This window comes from Calliopsis andreniformis, chromosome 9 (genome assembly GCF_051401765.1).
Source record: "Calliopsis andreniformis isolate RMS-2024a chromosome 9, iyCalAndr_principal, whole genome shotgun sequence".
Lineage (NCBI taxonomy): Eukaryota > Metazoa > Arthropoda > Insecta > Hymenoptera > Andrenidae > Calliopsis > Calliopsis andreniformis.
The window spans coordinates 8772689-8792093 of NC_135070.1; the positions used below are offsets into that span (position 1 = coordinate 8772689).

The 19405-nt window shown below is 41.8% G+C and overlaps 1 protein-coding gene across 3 annotated transcripts in view; it reads right to left on the reverse strand.

Moving 5' to 3' along the window:
* Window positions 1–19405, reverse strand: part of LOC143184040 (M-phase inducer phosphatase) — a 50779-nt gene that overhangs the window by 1610 nt on the left and 29764 nt on the right. The window contains exons 1-2 of one of the 3 annotated variants that reach the window (XM_076385978.1): window positions 7164–7208; window positions 1219–1399 (exon numbers count right to left, since the gene is read on the reverse strand). In XM_076385978.1, the coding sequence (XP_076242093.1) occupies window positions 1219–1317 (99 nt within the window). In that variant the 5' untranslated portion in view covers window positions 1318–1399; window positions 7164–7208. Of the gene's footprint in view, window positions 1–1218; window positions 1400–1477; window positions 1661–7163; window positions 7209–19405 lie in introns of those variants that run through there. The other 2 variants (XM_076385977.1, XM_076385976.1) reach the window with 2 other exon arrangements.

Sequence of the window (19405 nt, forward strand, 5' to 3'; positions counted from 1 at the left end):
TGTAGAGTGAATATTATTATTTATATTCATTAGTTCTGTATTATTATTGAAGTATGATGTTAAACGAATATGGAATATTTAAGTATTGCAATTTATAGATATTTAAAGTTTCCAATTCTTCAGATTTTATCTATTGATATTTTTTAAAATTCAAATATTTAAAATTTTAAATATCCATACATTCAAATTTAAAATTTTTTAAATCTTTTAATATTAAAATTTTTGACTACCTAAATTAACTATTTAAGTTTTGTATTATTATTGAAATATGATGTCAAATCAATATGGATTATTTAAATATTGAAATTTGTAGATTTTTAAGATTCAAACATTTCAAATTTTAAATATCCAAATATTCAATTTTTTAAAATTCTAAGTTTCCAAATATTTAAATTTTTACACTTTTGATTACTTGAATTTCTAAATTCTCAAATATTTAAATTTTCAACTATTGAAATATTTTCTTGGAATTATTCTACATATGTATCGTCAATATTCTAATTTTATCTTAGCTCACAAATAACTACCAAACTATCACAAGTAAATTATGCATAGATTATCGATTCCTACTTCGTCTCTTCGACAAACAAGATACGGAACTACGTCCTGCCAGGATGCGGAAGTACCGCTGTGTCGCTACAGCAAGGTGTCAAGCTATAACCACCCATAATCGATGCTTAATCATAGAAAATTCATCCCGCGATCAGATCACTCAAAAGATTCGAATCAAACGAGAAACCCGTGTTTCCATCACTCTGTTATCTTCAATCTTCACGCAAAAGATGTACACAAGAACCAAACAATCGAACAGGTGTAACGACTTCCCGTCTCGCGACGACACAATAAAAAGTGACACTTTCCACGCCACTTATCAGCTTTTAAACGAAGAAATATTAGCCTGTGTCAAGTAGAAGATATACATATCCATCGTGAATCATTCTCACACGATTAAGCGTCTTCAAGTTAACAGTAAATTTATCGTTTCCGATATTAAGGTTCGTTCAAATTAGTTAAGTTACTTCAATTCAAGCCACCTCAAAGGATCTGAATTTTACTTAAAGCTCTAAGAGATAGTTAACATCAACTAAAATAACACTTTTATTTGCTCAAGTTGCATCAAATCGCTGGTATTCAAGCCACTCGAATTTAAGTACCTTGATTAGTCTGAAAGAACCTTTAGGAGTGAAGAAAAAGGCGGGAAACAGCAGTGCAACATACCATTTGCGGGCTCTGACCGCGTGGACTGCAGCCAATGTTGTTCTCCTTGTCGGCAGATGGCGAGGCAGGCTCGGGGCTGGTGAAGCGTCGCGACGCCATGCCGAGGAGTCGCCGCGCTTTTGGCCTAGATTTCACCGCTCCCTCAGGAGTGTTTTTGAGTTTGAAGACATTTTGGAAGAGCCTGCAAAGAGACAAGGAAACCAAAATAAGCACCGTCGAATCTTCCCTGGTACGAGGCACGCGTATCGATCGACCTAACCTCCAAAAATTTTCGCGGTCACGACCACTGGGACACGTTGCTTGTTCTAACACCGACGCTTCCGAAGAATGCACGAATTAGTTTCACGACACGATCCATGGTGAAGAATTATTCTTAGATATTAAACGTAGTTACGAGTGAATGTATAAGTACGGACAAAATTTTAGAGCACGCTGGGGCTGCCGAAACGATGCAGACTGCAGACGCGAAATTTCTGAGGAAAGACCCCGCGTGTTTACCTCGCCGCCGCGTGTCGGTGAAAACACGTGCGACTGCTCCGACACTGAACAGTTTTGTAACTATCGATTTTGGAACCCTGTGCATCTTACAGCGACCGTAGCGCGCGAGCCCGCCAACAGGGGCGTAACTAGCGACTCCATTTCCAAGGTCTTCGTTAAAGGCAACATGTACTACAGGGCGAAAGAAAGTTTAAAATAAATGAAATAAATTAAACGAAAAGATGCAATTGTGAGAAAAAATTGTGAGAAAAAATATGGCGTGATAGATGCTCCTATAGAGTTCTCAGGAGACTGCAACTGAGGACCTTGAATATGTGCTAATGAGAAATTTAGGAAAGTTAAATTAAGAGAAATGAAGATACCAAGAATTTTATCTAATGTAATTCCAATCGAGGATAAGATAAAAATAAGAAATATCAGATATATAAATGTAGTTCTCACGAGTTATTAATATGTATATGTATAAATTCTGATTTTAAACTTCCTTTTTTCCATGATTGTACATACTTATCTCGTGTCAAATATCACGGGTTAAAGTTAACCTATCACCGACACTGCCAGAGAAAGGGAAATTCGATCAGACACCAAATGATGCGAGAGAACTCAACATGTGCGATCACGTGTCTGCTCCGAATTCTTAATATTCCATAATTAACGCGAATACACTATTTCATCTTCGATTTTCATATAAAGTAACCCTAAAACGTCCGTATTTTAGCACCGAAAGAAATTAACACGTTCACAGTTCTATGGTTTTTATCGTTCAACTGCTACAACGATGACATAACCGAAAAATAACTATTTCTAAGTCTACTAGCATAGAAGTCACAATTTTTGCTTTAAAACAACCATTTTGTATAACAATCTAACCCCTAAAAAAATCACGAATATTTTGGTTACGTTATTATTGCAGTAAATAACGAATGTACATCAGAGCGACTTTAACTCCTCAAATTTCTGACAAAAGATTCTATTAAACCTCGTTGCTAACATTCTACTCTACACCACATTTCATTACAAATCTACAAATATTTAATAATTCTCCCAAAGTATCCCTCTCTCCAGGACACAGGAGCAAAGCAGTAAATTTTCAAACCGTGAACGTATTAACCTTAACTCGCTCGTGCAGAACTCCGAATCATAAACACGTGGGATTTCACTGAAGCACACTACTCGTAAATACACGTAGATCCTCGTGAGAGCGAAAATCCTGACTGAAATCAGCGATAATTCTCGGGTATATACCTTGTACAATGGCACACTTCGCAGGAATCCGCGACACTTTCCCAGAACATGTTGCCGAGTCGTTGGTGGAACGGGAACCAGACTGAACACGATAAAAATACTGGCCTTTGAGAAAGGACGGTTTGTTACGGAGCAAGTACGCTCGCGATCCAACGATCCCGATCGGGCGAGACGCGGCACGCGACTGGCCCAATAGCGAACGAGATCACCGCACTTGCTTCTTGGTCCGCGACAGACGTACTGACTGCCGTCACGGCGGGAACGTCTGCTTTATACGGTGCGCTGGAGTCGGGTGGGGGTAAGGGCCGACCAATGAGGGACTGGGAAAGGGCCCGCCTAAATCTTCTCAGGGCAGGCGGGAGAACGGAACGCGGAATCCTCTCTTTAGGGCGACCGCTATGGGGGGCCCTTTCTGCTTCTCTTTCTCTTGCTCCCTTGTCCTCTCCTTTTTCTCTCCCTTCGCAGTCTTTCGTTACGTCCGTTCGTCGGCTTTTCGTACGCTCACACAGAGCCGCTAGGTGCGCGTAAAGTGCACGGCGCGCACCTCTGCGTCCGTGTGCAACCTTAACCCCTTCGGTGCAGGGGGGCGCCAACAGTGCGCGGTCCAGAGCAGAGGGTGCGCGCAGTGAACGCCCATGTGAGCTCCGCGAGCATGGGGAGCATGTGTGGCTGAGTATTTCCGCGAGAGGGAGTGGCGATGATATATTGTTATCAGGAGGATAGTGGGTTGTTGGTTAGGTAATAGTCACTAGCTGGAAGTGGTGTAGAGTTGCGTGTAGACTGGGATACAACCGCTGGAAACACTGTTTGGAGATAGATAAAGAATTGGGTAGATAGAGTTGTTTCATTTTTGGAAATTGGGTTAGGTAAATGTTCGAATACCTGGACGCTTAAGATGTCATACGGTTCAGTAAATGGACAATCGAAAAATGCATATCCTGACAGTTGAATTATGCCCCAGTAACTGAATATACTATTTTCTGGTAATGTTTTCTGGTTTTTATTAGAATTTAAGCTGGAAATTAAATAAAATTTACGTTAAAAATCATATTTTGGGATACATATTTGATTCCAAGGTCTATGCATTTACATAGAGCTTTGAGATGATTTAAAAATGATTGATTTTGGAGTTGCGCTGTTTTTCCACTCACTGATTCAATTGTATCTCAGTTTATATTTATATTATATTGGTGTTGGGTATATCACGTCAGTACATGATGAGGCTTCTTCACAAACAGTTCTGTGGTTGTAATGCGAAACGATCTAAGTCACATGCTTTATATTTGAGATATTGATATTTAAAGTTTCCAGCTTCAGTACTGTCTCATGAACCTGTATCTACTTGAACCCTTATTTTCAGACGAAAAAATTCTTTTAATGCTTTTTTCTCTTTCTGAAAATACAGATTCTATAACTCTATATATTTTATATGCCTAGAATCTGTCCTCCAAAAATGTCCCACATGTTTGGGAACACCCTGTACATCAATCAACGAACTTTCGAATCCACCTTCGTGTATTACCACCAGTGATACTCGATAAGGCTCACAGGTATGGAAAGCAACGGGAGTGCCTTGCGTTCTAAGGGGTCGATTTAATTTTCCAAGGCACCCCCCTCCACGCGTCTCTGTCCCTCTCTGACGCGCATATAGTCGGTCATTCATCTGACTAGCTCGCTTTCGATAGCGGAGCGGAAGAGGTTGCCGACCGTAGGAGTTGGCCGCGTTGAAAAGGACCGCTGTCCCGTCTCTGTCCCTCGCTCAGTCGCACCTTCTCCCGTCGGTGGATGCACCGACTGTGCCGAAGGATGCAGCTCTCCCGGCAGGTACGACTCGGCCCGTTTTTTCATTCTGTCGGATCACAATGCTTCACCTGATCTCCGATACCACCCTCGCATTCTTCCGAGATTTTCACACGGCAGGTACACACTCGCTACACACCCTACCGACAATATAAACGTATTTTCGGGGCTCGTCGGGCCGGGGAGTCGCGGAGAAACGCGGGAAAGGGATGATGACTCTTGTCGGTTACCAATTTACCAGGCGAAGGACGTGAATTTCGTGTGGAGCAGTGATTACTGTGCATTACAGGGGTGGTCAAGGCTTGTCATGATAGGACCCAGATAGCACACGACGTCTTGGAGACATCTATTTTATGCCCATTTTATGCCTGAATGTCTTACAACATGATTCAAATGCTTTAAAAATATTCGATGTATAATATCGTGTTATAAGAGGGTAGAGTGTACTCTATTAATTTTAGTCTCTGTACTCTGTAATCTGTGCTCTAGTAATTTTGTTTTGTGTTTAAATCAAAGAAATCATTTTGAAATACTTTTATTTCAGACAATTCAACTGAAATAACACATGATTTCGCCATAAGAGTCTGTATTCAGTTATAGTATACAGTAATTGACATTAATATATCAATTACTATATATTATAATAATCACTATACACCTATGCTAATTGCTATAATATCGTGTAACTGATGTTCATAACTGAAGGTGATGTAACTCATACGCGAAAATTGTCTTATTAACTACCTCTGTTCACCGACACTCATAGACGTCCAACGCACAGCTCAACAGCACTCAAAGCGTCAGCTGAGCTGGAGCTCATGTACAAGTAGTTCTTACTTTATTGTTATACTCTGAAGTTTATCTGTAGTATTATGGGGGAGCTGGGAACTTTGTCATGGTGTTGCGTGGGGGCCACTGCAATTTTTTCATCGCGTTCCACGTAATTCTACTGTGCGTGTATTGGTAGCGATAACGGTGACGAGAAAGACTCGATTCGTGCGTGTACAGCAATTCTTTTGGACCATCGGGGAGGTGGGAGAAACGTTCATGGGGAGAGGAAGAGCGAGTTAACGGACGGATATCTGGTGCAACGTCCATCCGCTCTGCGGTTTGCCGTTACTTATCGGCGTACTTCTTATTTTCGCTAAAGCCAACTATACAGGGTGTTCAGTAACTGATAGAAACGAAAAAGAGACGATACTACATGAAAAAATACCTCGAAAATACAGAATAACATTTTTTCATAGGAAGCTTAGTCTTCAAAAAAATCAACTTTAAATATTAATCTGCAGTTAACTATGTCTCGACTTAACATATCTTGCTGTAAATTAAAGATCTCATAAGAAGAATAGCCCTTATCAAAGACAAATAAATTAAGAAAAATGCTAAATTGTTTAACAGTATGTAATCTCTGTATAGACTGGTTTAGAAAAGAGAATGAATTATGAAATTATTGAAAAATTCATAAAAATTCTGTGTTTGTAGATGAGGGTGTAAATTTTACACAAGGTGTTCCAAAAAAAGAAGGTGGAGCTCGTCAATGCAGATTAAAGCCATTAAGGTACTATACTCATCGACATAATATAGTCACAATTGTTTGAATATGATTCCACCACCCTCAGGTAAGCTGCCAGTTACTACCAGCAATAAATTACTTTCTAGAGGATCAAGAAGTTCCCTCACGAAATATAGAAAGCATTCAAACAGCCCGTATTTCCTGCAAACCCACATTACCCAAAACTACTTCAGAGTATATTTGACCCTTGGTCCTAGAGCAAGCTAAGATAACGAAACTAGAACGAGAAGAATATATTCTTGTACTTTGCGCAAAATTTCAAATAGGAATAAATTTCTTTAAAATATGAGCAGGAAAACAGTTCCAATTTGTTCTCCATCATTTGAATATTCAAAGTATGTAAGATATGTAAATATTCGACTCCCAAAAGCTGTTAACAAAACACAAAAAAGGGGCAGGTATCGCTATCCAAAGTCTTCAATAACCACCCTTCAGACACACCTCTACTTCGTCTCCAGGAGTCGAATGATAACATCGATTTCCCAGGTCCGAGAAAAATTCGCAGAATTTCTTGCATCGTATCGCAGAATAATCGGGGATTCCCAGTAACTGTAATTTCCAGGGTGACGAACGAGACAAGGAGGGTCAGCGGGGGAGACAAAGTGGCGGGCATGAGGGGAGCAAGGGGGGTGCAAAAGGGGAATCAGAGAAGAGAACGAACGATCCATCCAGTGGGTCGTTCCCAGCGGTCGTGACTGCAAAGATTATTCGCTATAGGGCATCGAACGCGCACAACGCGGTACCATGGGGGTAGCTCAGCTGCTTTCTGCCACATACACCACGAGGGTACCGGCCACCCCTCGCTCGCAGCTGCCATATCGCGCACCTTCCTCGTCGTGACACGTTGCACCACCTTCGGCAACGACTTCGATCCACTGACGGTTCCGAGTCTGACTCGAATCGATCTCCTTACGACTTCCGTTTCCTCTTACGTCAACGTTCAATTCGACGCCTTCTGAGGCCCAATGCGATCAGAAGTGGGGCAGCAAGTGAACTGTTTACGATACAGTAGTAAAGAAGAATGACATGGTACCCTGTCGATATGAGCTCGTGGATATTTTTGGTATTTTTTGAGCTTCTTTTAGTTAGCTTTTGTGTTGGTTTTATCGTTGATATGGAGGATTTAGATATTCATGTGGAATAGGGGTTAGAGAGATGTCCTATGCGATATAAGCTACTTTTCTTGGTATTACTGTAGGATGTTGTTGAACCGGCTTAACGCGGACTCAAACCTGAAGTATTCCTCTGGAGGGTAATTTTATTATTTTCTAAAGTTGGGTCTACACTACACGATACGTAACAAAGTTATATAACTTTTTAGAAAATAGAAAAGAGACAATGTATAACATCTCCCTTTTCTGTGTTCCAGAAAGTTATATAACTTTGTTACATAACATATAGCGTAGACCCACCTTAAGTATTCCCTTTCACCCTACTGTTCTGCTTCCACTGAACAGTACAGCCACCCGTGAGCTTACATCGAGTACGGGCAAAAGTCGACGGGGTGGACAAGATGGACCAAGTTCTCGCGGCTGCTGTCGACGTCTGGGGTGCCGTCTTGCAGGGAACGGGGGCCGTTCGAACGTCTAACGGCCCAGAAGGGGGGCCTCGAAATCGGGCGAACGCCCGTGTCCCCACGACTTTGATTTTTCTATAAGAAGGAGTGCAGATGGTCGTATCCATTGTGATGGTTGGCACGTGCCAACTATGGGTACCCCGATGGTGCACCGCTAAGTGCATATACGCCTCGTGTGTGTAACAGACACTGGCCCCAGTGGATGTGTGAGTCGCACGCACGTACAAGCGAGCGCGCGTGCACACAGAGACGAAGGTGGTTGGGAACAGATATTCGAAATGCGCGTATCGCTTCGTGTGTGTACACACATAAGCATGTGGCGCGTATAGGCGTCGCGGCGCTGTCTCTACTGCCTATAGACGACACGGAGGAAAGAAGCGCGGGGAGACATTTATGTAATACCTGCCAGGGGGTTCTCAAACCTTGGGGACCTAGGTTCACGTTTAAATGTTCGTTGTGAACCTCTGGGGAAAAATGGTGAATCGTTTTTTCGGAGGGAGGAGGGAGAATTTGGTGAAACACAGCTGAGATTATTTATGAGATTTTTTTTCAAGGAGTTTTTGTCGTTTTGCTTGTACAGGAGTATACTTTTTGTTATAAGCTTTGTGTTTCGTAGTTTTTATAATTAATTCTTTTGTTTCGTGGTAGTATCGTCCTTTGGAGGATAGAAAGGAGATCAGAGTCCTTTGTCCTGTGAATTTAGGGGCGATAGTAAGGGACTTACTTACTAAGTGAGGGAAGTGTCTTACCTAGGTCAATTTATGTGTTGATATCTACTTTATTTTTATCCCATACTGGGCATTAGCGAGAGTGAATAAAAAAATTATTCTAGGATTCCTTTGACATAGAGTAGATAGAGTAGAATTTTATAACGAGAAATCTACAGTACCCACAGGACTCCAAGGACATTTAACCTTCAATTAGACTGGGATAACGAATATTGCAATTGACAATGAATGTATTATTTCTAAAACAAGGGGAACTATATCTACATATTCGACGTAGCTTAAGTGCTATAAATTTTTCACTTAGTGCAACTGTAAAGCTCGAGAAGAGAGGAAAAGTCCTCTCACTGACCATCCTTAATTTATCAACCCCAAGAACAACAGAACATGAAAACCAAATCCCCCAAAAATAACTACCATCGCAACACAGTCTGCTACAAGGAAAGGAAATGTTAAACTAAATTTATTGAACCCTCTTGTACAATTTACAAAAGTACTCTAACAGACCTGAAGTTAATAAAACCAGCAGGAGTTGGCTTCGTAAATTTAACGAAGCTGCTCTCATTATAGTCAAGCTATCTTAGTCAATTTTACAAAGATTTGCAACAGATCCTATAAAAGTCTACCCTGCTTGAATCTACTTAAGAGACTTTTGCAAGCTCTGTATATTTCTTCCGTATAACTAAAAAAAATTTAAAAAAAAAAAAAAGAAACTCGGAAAAATCTACACTGCATATCTTACCAACCTCCAACACACCTAATCTCGAAACGAGACATCCCCCAGCGTTAAATAACCTCCGAACCAACCGTTACTGTAAGAAATTATCCCACAGGTTAAGGGACCCAGAGAAACTGGTATCGTCGGATGTTCTGCCCAAGAAAAGGTAGAAACGACGGATATCAGGGAACGCATTAAAGAGACCTCACAGATTGACACAGGCCGCCGATCTCGGAATGTGTCGTTGAACGTGTCCACCAGCTCAGAGGCGGTCGCCATTGGGCCTCTCGTCGTTTAAGGGAAGCCAGAAAACGGTGAACATGTATCACGGAACGCGTTAAAGAACTGGCACCGTCGAATCTCGGAATACCCGAGGTTGAAACGCGTCGTCGATAATTGCGGGAGCCCGGGGGATGAACGAGGGGGTAAGCGATTCTTGGGAACGACGAGGGGAAGGGAAGAACCGCTGACGATGATGACCCCGTAACCGTAAAGTCTGGCGAGAGAGGCGGCTTTGCAGCTTCCTAAACGGGATCATCATCTGTTCCTTCGGGATCCCGAAGGGCGTAGAAGACAGCCTGCTCCTCGCTCGTTCCTTGCTATTCTTCCCGATAGGAGCAGCCGTCGCAGATGCACCGCACGGGAGCGACGAAATATTCGCAATACGCGCACGCGGGAAGGAATCGAAAGGAAGAAGAGGGAGACAGAGGTGGAAGACAAAAATTGCTGGAACCCCTCGCTAACAACCGAATGTCCCCTCCGCTTCTGGGACAGATAGACGAAAACGAAGGGAAGTCCGAAAAAATAATCACCCTGGGAAGAGGGGGGAAATAGTTCACGGGGGGTGGAATAGGAGCGAGGAAAGCTTCGAAGGGGGTTTTGGGGAGTGAGGGCCGATGGGAAGGTTACGAAAATTTGGAAAATTTTCGTTTTCATGGGGAAAGGAAGAGAAGGAGATGGGGGAAGTTTTAGGGGGGTTGGGAGACTTCGAATTTGGAAAAGTTTCCTGTTCTGTGGGATGGAAATTAAGGAGGAATTTGGGGGTGAGGCTGTATGGGGAGATGAATGGAGGGGCTTGGAAGTTTGAGAAATTACTGTTTTAATGGGGAAGGTAAGTGAAGAGAGTTTCAGGGATGCGACCCTAGGAGCAAGAATAGGAATAGGAAAGGTTGAATATGTCAACCCTTCGGCTTATGATGACATGATACACTCGTGAAAAGAGTTATGTTCTAAATGCTAGAGTAGGCAATGTTATATCATTTGATTAATACTACATGTTACATAACAAAGCTATATAACTTTTTAGAAAACAGTAAAAAGATATATGTACAGGGTGACCAGCTTAACTAAAAACCCTCCGAGTATTGACAGCATTTATTGTAAATACTATTAATATTGTAAGTGCTGCCAACACTCATTAGAGAGTTTCCAGTTAAACTGATCACCCTGTATAACATCCCTCTTCTGTTTTCTAAAAAGCTATATAACTTTGTTACATAGCATGCAGTGTAGACCCACTTTAAGTGTTAAACCAGATTCATAATTGCTTATTATGTTTAGCAACCATTTCCCTAGTATCTCCCTTTTTGTTAAATTATCTTCCTCTTATGAAAAGTTGTAATACAAGGAATTGAGGTAAGAGAAATTTTTCCACGATTCATGATGGACCATGTGTTGCTAAGGGTCAGGGACGAGGGGTCATCGCGGTGGATCGATGCGGTCGAAACGGCGCGAAACGATGTAGGGGCGTCGAGCATCGATTCGAACGGTCCCTGATTGCTCATTGTTACGGAGTGGTTGGCACGTGCGCGCGCGAAACTCGTGCACATCTGCGACACGCTGACACACCGCTAACGGAACATAAGGAATAACGTCTCGCTTTTTTAACATTTTTACGAAAGGCATCGCTGGCTCGGCGGGCTCTTACTGTTTGCCTATGGAAATAGGGACTCCCTTATTTGTCGATGACGTTAACGCGATCCTCTCCACGTGGGTCCTACGTAGGCAAAGGTTTCGTCAAATGAGTATCCATTCGGAACGTTCGTATTGAAATAGGTAGAGAAAGATAGAAGACGACGAGAATTTCAAATTACTGTTAGGAATTAACAGACTGAAATAATTTTCACCTTGGTCTACTTGTTTCTTAAATTTTGATTTTAACACTTTTCAAATTTTTACATGTAAGTATATTCAAATACTGGAATATTTTCAAATTTCAAATATAAATACTCCAAGATTTCCAATACTCAAAGTTTCAAATATTTTAACTTCTTAGTAAATATGAAAAACAGATATGAAAAAGATATTATTTGTTTTAATTCTGGATTTCCAATTTTGACATAGAGTCGCTACACCATTGCGAATTGTTTCACATATCTCTATGTATATGCATAATTGATTGTAACCCTTTGAGGTCCAAGCTCCTCATGCTCCTCATACTCCTCATAAACAATCTTACATATCCAGACAAAACTACTTTAACATTGAAAACAATTATTACAAAATTACTAGCCACGCCTGCTAAGTATAGGTACCTAACAAACAATTACCAAATAAACTAATAATCCCATAATTATCAAACGACCTTTCACACCCCTTTTACCATTCCTAACAAAACGCCTGCCACACTAACCATCCCATTTTCCCCAAGCTCGCCTAATTACTCGCAAGATTAAGCAAGAAAGAATCGAAACGAAGGCAACTTGGCGAAACGCAAATCCCTCGCCCTGCAACCGAAAAGGAGCAATTAGAATCGAAACAGAGCGAGACAATACGTATCGACCAACAGTAAAACGTCCCTAAGGCGCGAAAGTCGAACCCAGCCGAAGAATGCCGCCAATTATCTTTAGGCTGTTGTGCGAGCGGTCGAAGACAATCGCAAAGGATTCTTTTCCCGACATTGTTCGGTATTGCGAAGGGTGGAAGGGCACGGGGGGGATCCTAGCACCATCGATCTACTGCTCTTGACCCAGCGCGTTTGTATTCTTTCCTGCCGAGGCTCGTCCGCGCTCGCACAATGGGAAAAAGGTACTCCTACGGATTTTTGTGCGAATCTACAAAAGCTGAGTGGGCCCCTGGTGGGCCCCGTGGGCGCTAGGCGCCGCCCACCTGCTAAATACCGCAAATTCCGACACCCTGCGTCTGCCACGCTGTCAATGTTACACTTTTCGCTTGTGGGGGAGGGTGACGATCCTTGGGTCGCTAAGTGTTGCCAAATGGTTGTTTGGTTATCGTGGAAGAGAAAGAAAATTTTTACTGTTTTCGATTATTTGAATTTTTGGTATCACAGTAGGGTGTTGATTATTCCAACTGGATTTTCCTGGATCTCTGTTATCTAGAATTTTGGGTATCTTGAGTACTAATGATAAAACTATAGAAGGACCTCGACTAAACCCCAAAGTATCGCTTAGTACTAGTTTATCAAAAATGTAAAGAAAAATTAACAATCTCAAAAAATTGAGAGTCTATTCTTAGATAATAATTTAGCATTCTTAAATAAAAAATATAAAAAAGAGATTCTAATCCGTAATGAACTAATCTAACTTATTTTCAACGATTATACTTTTGACACGAAATAATAATGTTTCGTCCTAGGCAACCATTTCAGAACACTGTGCGTCACTGGCCGCTCTTAACTGTATCGTTTTATTGCGCCCCGACGATGGGGTTAAACGGTGCAATTATCGCGGAGCGTCGCATCATTGCGAGCTTACCGCGCAATTATGCGTTCAGAGTCGAATAGCCAAGTTCCTCGCGCGCGATCCTTGCTCCTATTGCCGCTGGCTTTGTTCCTAGCGGTGCTATTGTGTCACGAATGCTAAGTAGGACAATTACCAATAGCCTGGCTGATCCAGGCCCACGAAAGGCTCAGGTACCCCTTTCTATGGATCGAAACTCGCTTGAATGCGTTTTTCCATTGTTTTACGCCGTCCGCAATAGAGAGTGGTTTCTTGGGTGGCGAAAAATGGGCTAATTGGGAAGGAAAATTTATTGAGGGAAATATTTGGATGGTAGAGGGGGTGGTTATGGATTACAAGGGGACAGCTTTGACGAGTTGGGGCATAAAGAGCTTTGTAGGAATTGATTTAATTGATGTTTATAAAAGATTGTTAAGACGGCGTATTATAATATATAATTTTGTTTAGTAAATAGCGCGAAGATTATAGATATTGAGAGTATTATCAAAGACGCAGTTCCAGATTATTTAAGAGTAAGAAGCATGGTTTTACTAACTAACGTATTCACGAAAAAATTAACTAAATCCAAACAATTTTTTGTTATTCATATAAATCTATGTGTCTATCTTCAATTTGAAAATAATAAAATTAAATCATAATTTAGTTCCTAAAGAAAAACACATAAAGGGAACAATAGCTGATCACTTAAATTATGTCTCGCTACCAACTATTAAATTTCTCGTATAAATATCAAAATAGGTGACAATTATTTACTCTTATTAAAACAAATCTCCTATATGTATTTAAATACTAAACTGATCAGGAATTGGGTTCTGATCAGCAAGTAGATCTTTGACAGTAGTCATGTTATGAAGATTTCAATTTTCCTACAATTTAGTACACTTTTCCTACGCTTCTGAAAATTCCAAATTTCAAAAAGTGACAATCCAAACAAGGACACCTCTCGAAGACGACCGTACCTCGGGAAGTGGCTTAAGGTCTTATCGACTGGCCGAACCGCAACCGAAATATCGCAACGATATCTTTTTTCCATCCTTCGTCCTCTCGACAGCTCCTTCCTTTTATCGCTCGATCTCTTTCTTGGTCTCCCGTCCTCACTGTTCCTCGTTTATCTTCATTCGCGTTATCGGGTATCTCGCTGGCGTGAAGTCGCCGCAAAGAGAGGAAGCAAGGATGGAAGGGAGAAACGCAAACTGGGCGAGGAAACCGAAGCTAGAACTGAAAGAATGGACCGCTCATAGACCGACTCTGTGTTCTAGGATGGTTCAGATTTAATGGTTGCATCGTTAATAAATTCACGATCTATCGAGAGTACTTATTCACTCTTATATCTAGTGAGGAAATTAATACAATTTTTAGATTTATCAGGCATATCAAATGAAAGAAAGTGAGGAGAATACATCTACTATGATTGATGGTGTCCAAATTTTTCGTATTTGACTTCACAAAGTTTAATCGTTACTTTAAGTAACGTAATTTTACAGGTGTCAGTAACTAATGTTGAGCTGTGTATAAACCTGGATACAATTGCTGGAAACAGGTGACTGCAACAATATTCTATTTATTTTATCTAATGGCATAGAAAAAGAAAGAATACTGTTACCATCGTCCGCTTCCAGTGATTGTATCCCAGTTTATTCAGCCTTTAAGAGCTCAGAAGCTGGCAACACCTCTAGCAAGAAGAAGGGTAGATACTGTTTACCAAGAAATATAGCATACTAAATTGAATCATCCAGTGGAGGTGCCCTCTAATATAAACAGATAATAACAGCAAATCGCGGCCCTGCAGAAAGTTGAAACACTTACCTTCCAATATTCCTATCACTTCACTCATCTATCGCTCCAAACATGTTAACCTTGTCGATCGACTAATTTTACGACCACGTTATACTTCTACCCCAACTACACTCAGCACACTACGAGTAACAGTAATAGGTGTGGCTAACTCGTCCAATAAAACCTTCCAACAGCAGATCTTTATTCTAAATTTCAAAATTTGACTCTCGGGAGCAACTCGCGATAATTCCACGTATACTCTCAGGTGGACGTGTCCCCTAATCTCAACGTTCCTTTCCTAATCAGCTCCATCTCCCAAGCGAGCGTTAATTGATACTTCCCGTTCTCGGTGTTCCCATCATCGAGAGGTTCTACACATTCTACAGCATCTCGAACCGAAGGACAAGGCCTCGAAGAGCGGTTCGAAAGCCACCGTTAGTATCGGGTAATACGCGGCTCTGTTCCCGTAAGGTCGTCTCGTGTCCATCGATTATTCACGTACGAGTAAACCGTATATGTAACAGCTGCGCCCGTATAGCGTATCGCGAGGGCGAGCGTTAGACAATACGGCGCGCGGTGCCCACATGGGGGAGACCGAAAGTGTTATATGGGGGCGTGTAACGTTTCCCGCGCGCTCTGAAGTCGAGCTGGATGGCTCTGGTCTCTCTCAGCGCGCTTCCGCCAACCTCCTGCGGTCGATTCGCAACGTATGAATTTTCTGCGGCGAGTAACGGTGGCCTTGATTCGCGATCGAAACTGATAGGGAACGATACGTTAACTTGTGTTCATTTGCCTGGATACTTAATTGTAATTTATAATGCCTTTCTAATGAGGACTTGGTTTGCATCGAGGTTGTTGATTTTTAAGATAGGAGTAATTGGAGTAACTGGATCCTTGATTGTTTATAGGTTTTGTTATTCAGTATTGCACATGTTTGGTGTAATGATAATTAGAGATTAGTAGAGCTACTAGTAAATAGTGATTTATTCAATTATCCAAAACTAAATTATCTCATGTCCTATTATTTTAATTTAACTCGTTGTTTTATCCCATAAAAGTCACTATATGTAGGTATACTAGTACCACTATGTAAGTACTAGTAGTCTATTAATGATAACTAATCCAGTTACCAAAAAGAACTTGAGATTTGAATTTTCTGATACTATGAATAATTGAGATCCAGCCTAATAGTATTTAAAAGTATACGTTAATTCTTATACTATATCATCATCATATAATAGAAATTAATTCGGTTATATTTCTACATAATAATTATTCGGACAATGCATAAGAGTTAAGAGAATGAGAGATTTGGTTAGTTTTAACGAAAATTCATTTGAATCCACCTGTGTCTTGATAATTCCCGCTACTTTTTCAAACTTTCCAACAGGTGCTTTCGGACTACCGATTTCTCTCCTTTTCCAGTTCAAATGGCCATTTCCAGGTATCGAGAGTTTTGGAACACTTTCGCCGATGGTTTTGCGAAACGGTTCACAAGAAAGCCTGAGAAGCCTTGGTGTTGTTTAACTTTTTCATTTCTATTGGCTTTTACAGGTGTTCAGCTGGTTTGCATAGGCTGTGCATAGAACGCCTATACGCGGTTGGGGAATGGTGAGGCGTTGATAAAATAATTGATCTGCCTAATCTCTACTTAAAGAGTTGGACTCAGAAGTGTACATTCATTTAAAAAATATTTTGTATCCTAACACAAATGAATTGTTAATTTGACCAATCGTAAATCTGAAAGGTCCATGGAGAACTCACTCATTGGTGCTCACATTTTAGATAAGACCAAAGTGAATTTTCGTTAGTATAAGTTGACCTCAGAAATGATATTCTCGCTAAAAATTCCTTAGTAAATTGTGAGTCTATATTAAGGGACGATGTCATGATGAAAAATGGTGGTTGGTATCAATAATTTTTCAGTAAAAAAGTCTTAGACTTTGCAACATTGCAGTGGAGTTTCAACCTTCTTGATAGAAACTCTCAATTCATTGATGAGCTTATCAGTGATGGTCATGTCTCTGAAGTCAACTTAAATAGTGATTGTTCAGTGCTGTCTTATCAAATATGAAATACATAAAAGTCGTTACCTAGGTGAAAAAGGTAAAAATCGTTTATTCGGAATAATCTTAAATTATAGTGAATCTAGAGACAAGTCTATATCGAGAGAATACTATACTGGCTATGACCTCGTGACTCGATACACTCAACGAGTTTACAAAGAACAAGAACTTTCTCTCACTTTTTCTGAGGGCCATGTACTAAAGAGAAAAGCTAAACAAAATTAAGAGATTCAATTCTCACAACCACTGAGCATGAGGAACATGGAATAACGTTGAGTTTACAACGAAGAGCTACTATTAATATTCCCATTCCCACTAACAACTCTGTACTCTGATATCTCAAACATCCAGCGCCAGGCGTTTCACTTACCGCCATACATGCACCCTCATCAGAAGTTCTCCATTCAACTACGATCTCCAAATCCACACGTAACATTCTGTTTATAAACTCATCGCAACCTTGCTCCTCCGCCCCCCTCAGACCCCTTCTAACTCATCTCCAAGAATACAAAAACCAAGCCCACACCCAAATTCCTCTCAGAAGGACATTCCTCCTTCCTCCCAACCCTCTCTCTTCCTAATATCGAGCAAACCCTCTACTCATCTCCTCGTCTCCATCGAGCACGGGGGGGCGAAGAAAAACGCGCGATCGATGAACGATCGATCAAGTACAGACAGTCTCCAGAAGCGCCGGCGGTGATTTTCTCCTGGTCTGGTGGCCGAGGAACGTTGCTCGGTTCCCAGGCGGACCGAGTCTCCTCTCCGTCCAGTCGACGAGGAATTTAAATCTCAACGGTCGGTCCGTGGTCTCGGGTGGGGCAGGGAGAGGCGACACCGAGGTTCGCGACGGGAACAGAGAGGCGACGAGAGATGGAGAGAGGGGTGGAGAGAGCCAGCCACCGATGGAACGCCGTTCTGCCTGCTCTCTCTCGATCTTGGTCACGGCTCCGTCGCTCTGGGCCCGACGACGACCCCGACACGGCCCCAACCTTGGGGAAACAGAGGAGATCCGACCGGCTAACCAACCAACGGACGAGCACCGAGTAGACGAGCATGACCGGGGTACGGAACGAGCAACGGGGGTTGGGGGGGTGTGGGGGACACGCAGACAGAGCGAGAAGGAAGAGGGAAGAGGAGGAGGCAGAGGGTAGACGAAGGAGATAGAGGACGAGGAGGTGGAGGCTACGTGGAACGATAAGGGGCGTGGAGGGGAGGGGGGGATCGAGGAAACGTGGCTCAGAGGGGGGAACATTCTTGTTTGTAAACAGAGAGGCGCGATCGCGGGGCACCGCGGACAAGGCCCGCGCGAGGATCGCGGATGGTCGCCACTTGTCACTACTTCAATCTTGGATTTCTTCCACTTGTTGCTTTTCGAGAGTTTATGGTGTTCTTGAGACGCTGGTATGCTTATCTGCTGTCGAGGGGAAACGGTTTATGTAATTGGGGCGTTCGGATGATGAACGCGTGGTATGGAGTCTGGAGCTTTTGGAGACGGTCTGCGCTCGGTGTGCTCTCGCGACTGGGTAGCAACGAGCTTATAGAGGAGGGTGGACGGTTCTGGGGATAGGAGCGTTCACCATTTGTGTTTGACTTGATAGAGGTGACGTGGAGGAAAGGAATAGCGATTCTATGTAGGTGTGGGGGTTCCTTGTGGACTCACTGGCAAGTTCACAGAGAGTAGCTTTTGATGTTCACTCAGGTGCTGTTAATTGACAGTGGTTTTACTCATAGTTAGACTCAACAATTACCTATCAATCTATACCAAGGAACCACTGTGTCTATTCACCTACCAGTTGTCTACTGTTTTAAATCAGTCATTTATCTAAAGCGTTTTCCAGTACAGTAGAACCCTGATTAACTGATAACCTCATAATTACCCATGATCTTTGCTATCTAGGTTCTCGATTTTCACTGTGTTGATGATAAGAGTACAGTAACGCCTTGGTGGAAACTCAGACCATGGTTTAGCAATAGTTTATAGGAATTGAACAATTAGTCAACACCCTTAACATAGGCTAAATACAAAAACCAGCCTTTTCTTTACTAGAAGTGTGAACCCACCCCAGAATATCTAAAAAGGGTGTTAATTCTAATTCTTGGAAGGTATATTGACAGTGCGAACTCGGATCTCAGACTGAGACTAATAATTACAACGGTCAAAGTTGCCTGCAACTAAGCTTGGCTCCTTGGACTCTTTGTCACGTATCATAAACATTTAGTTTCTGCTCAAACAGATGAGGAAATAATCGAACACGCTTGTTAAAACGAGCCGCAAAACAGATTTAATTTTTGTCACATCTAACAATATGTAACCATTTATTCAACAGCTTACTAATACCATTCCTTACCACTCCACCTTTAAATGGTATTTAAACGATACCATACAAGCCTCCCATTTCATCGAACATCAGCAACAAGCAATTAGCCAGGGCACAGAATCCACCCTAACTCCTTATTAAACAAGTTGGTCGCGCAATTAAAACTGCAGCCGTCAGAAAAGGCAGAAAAT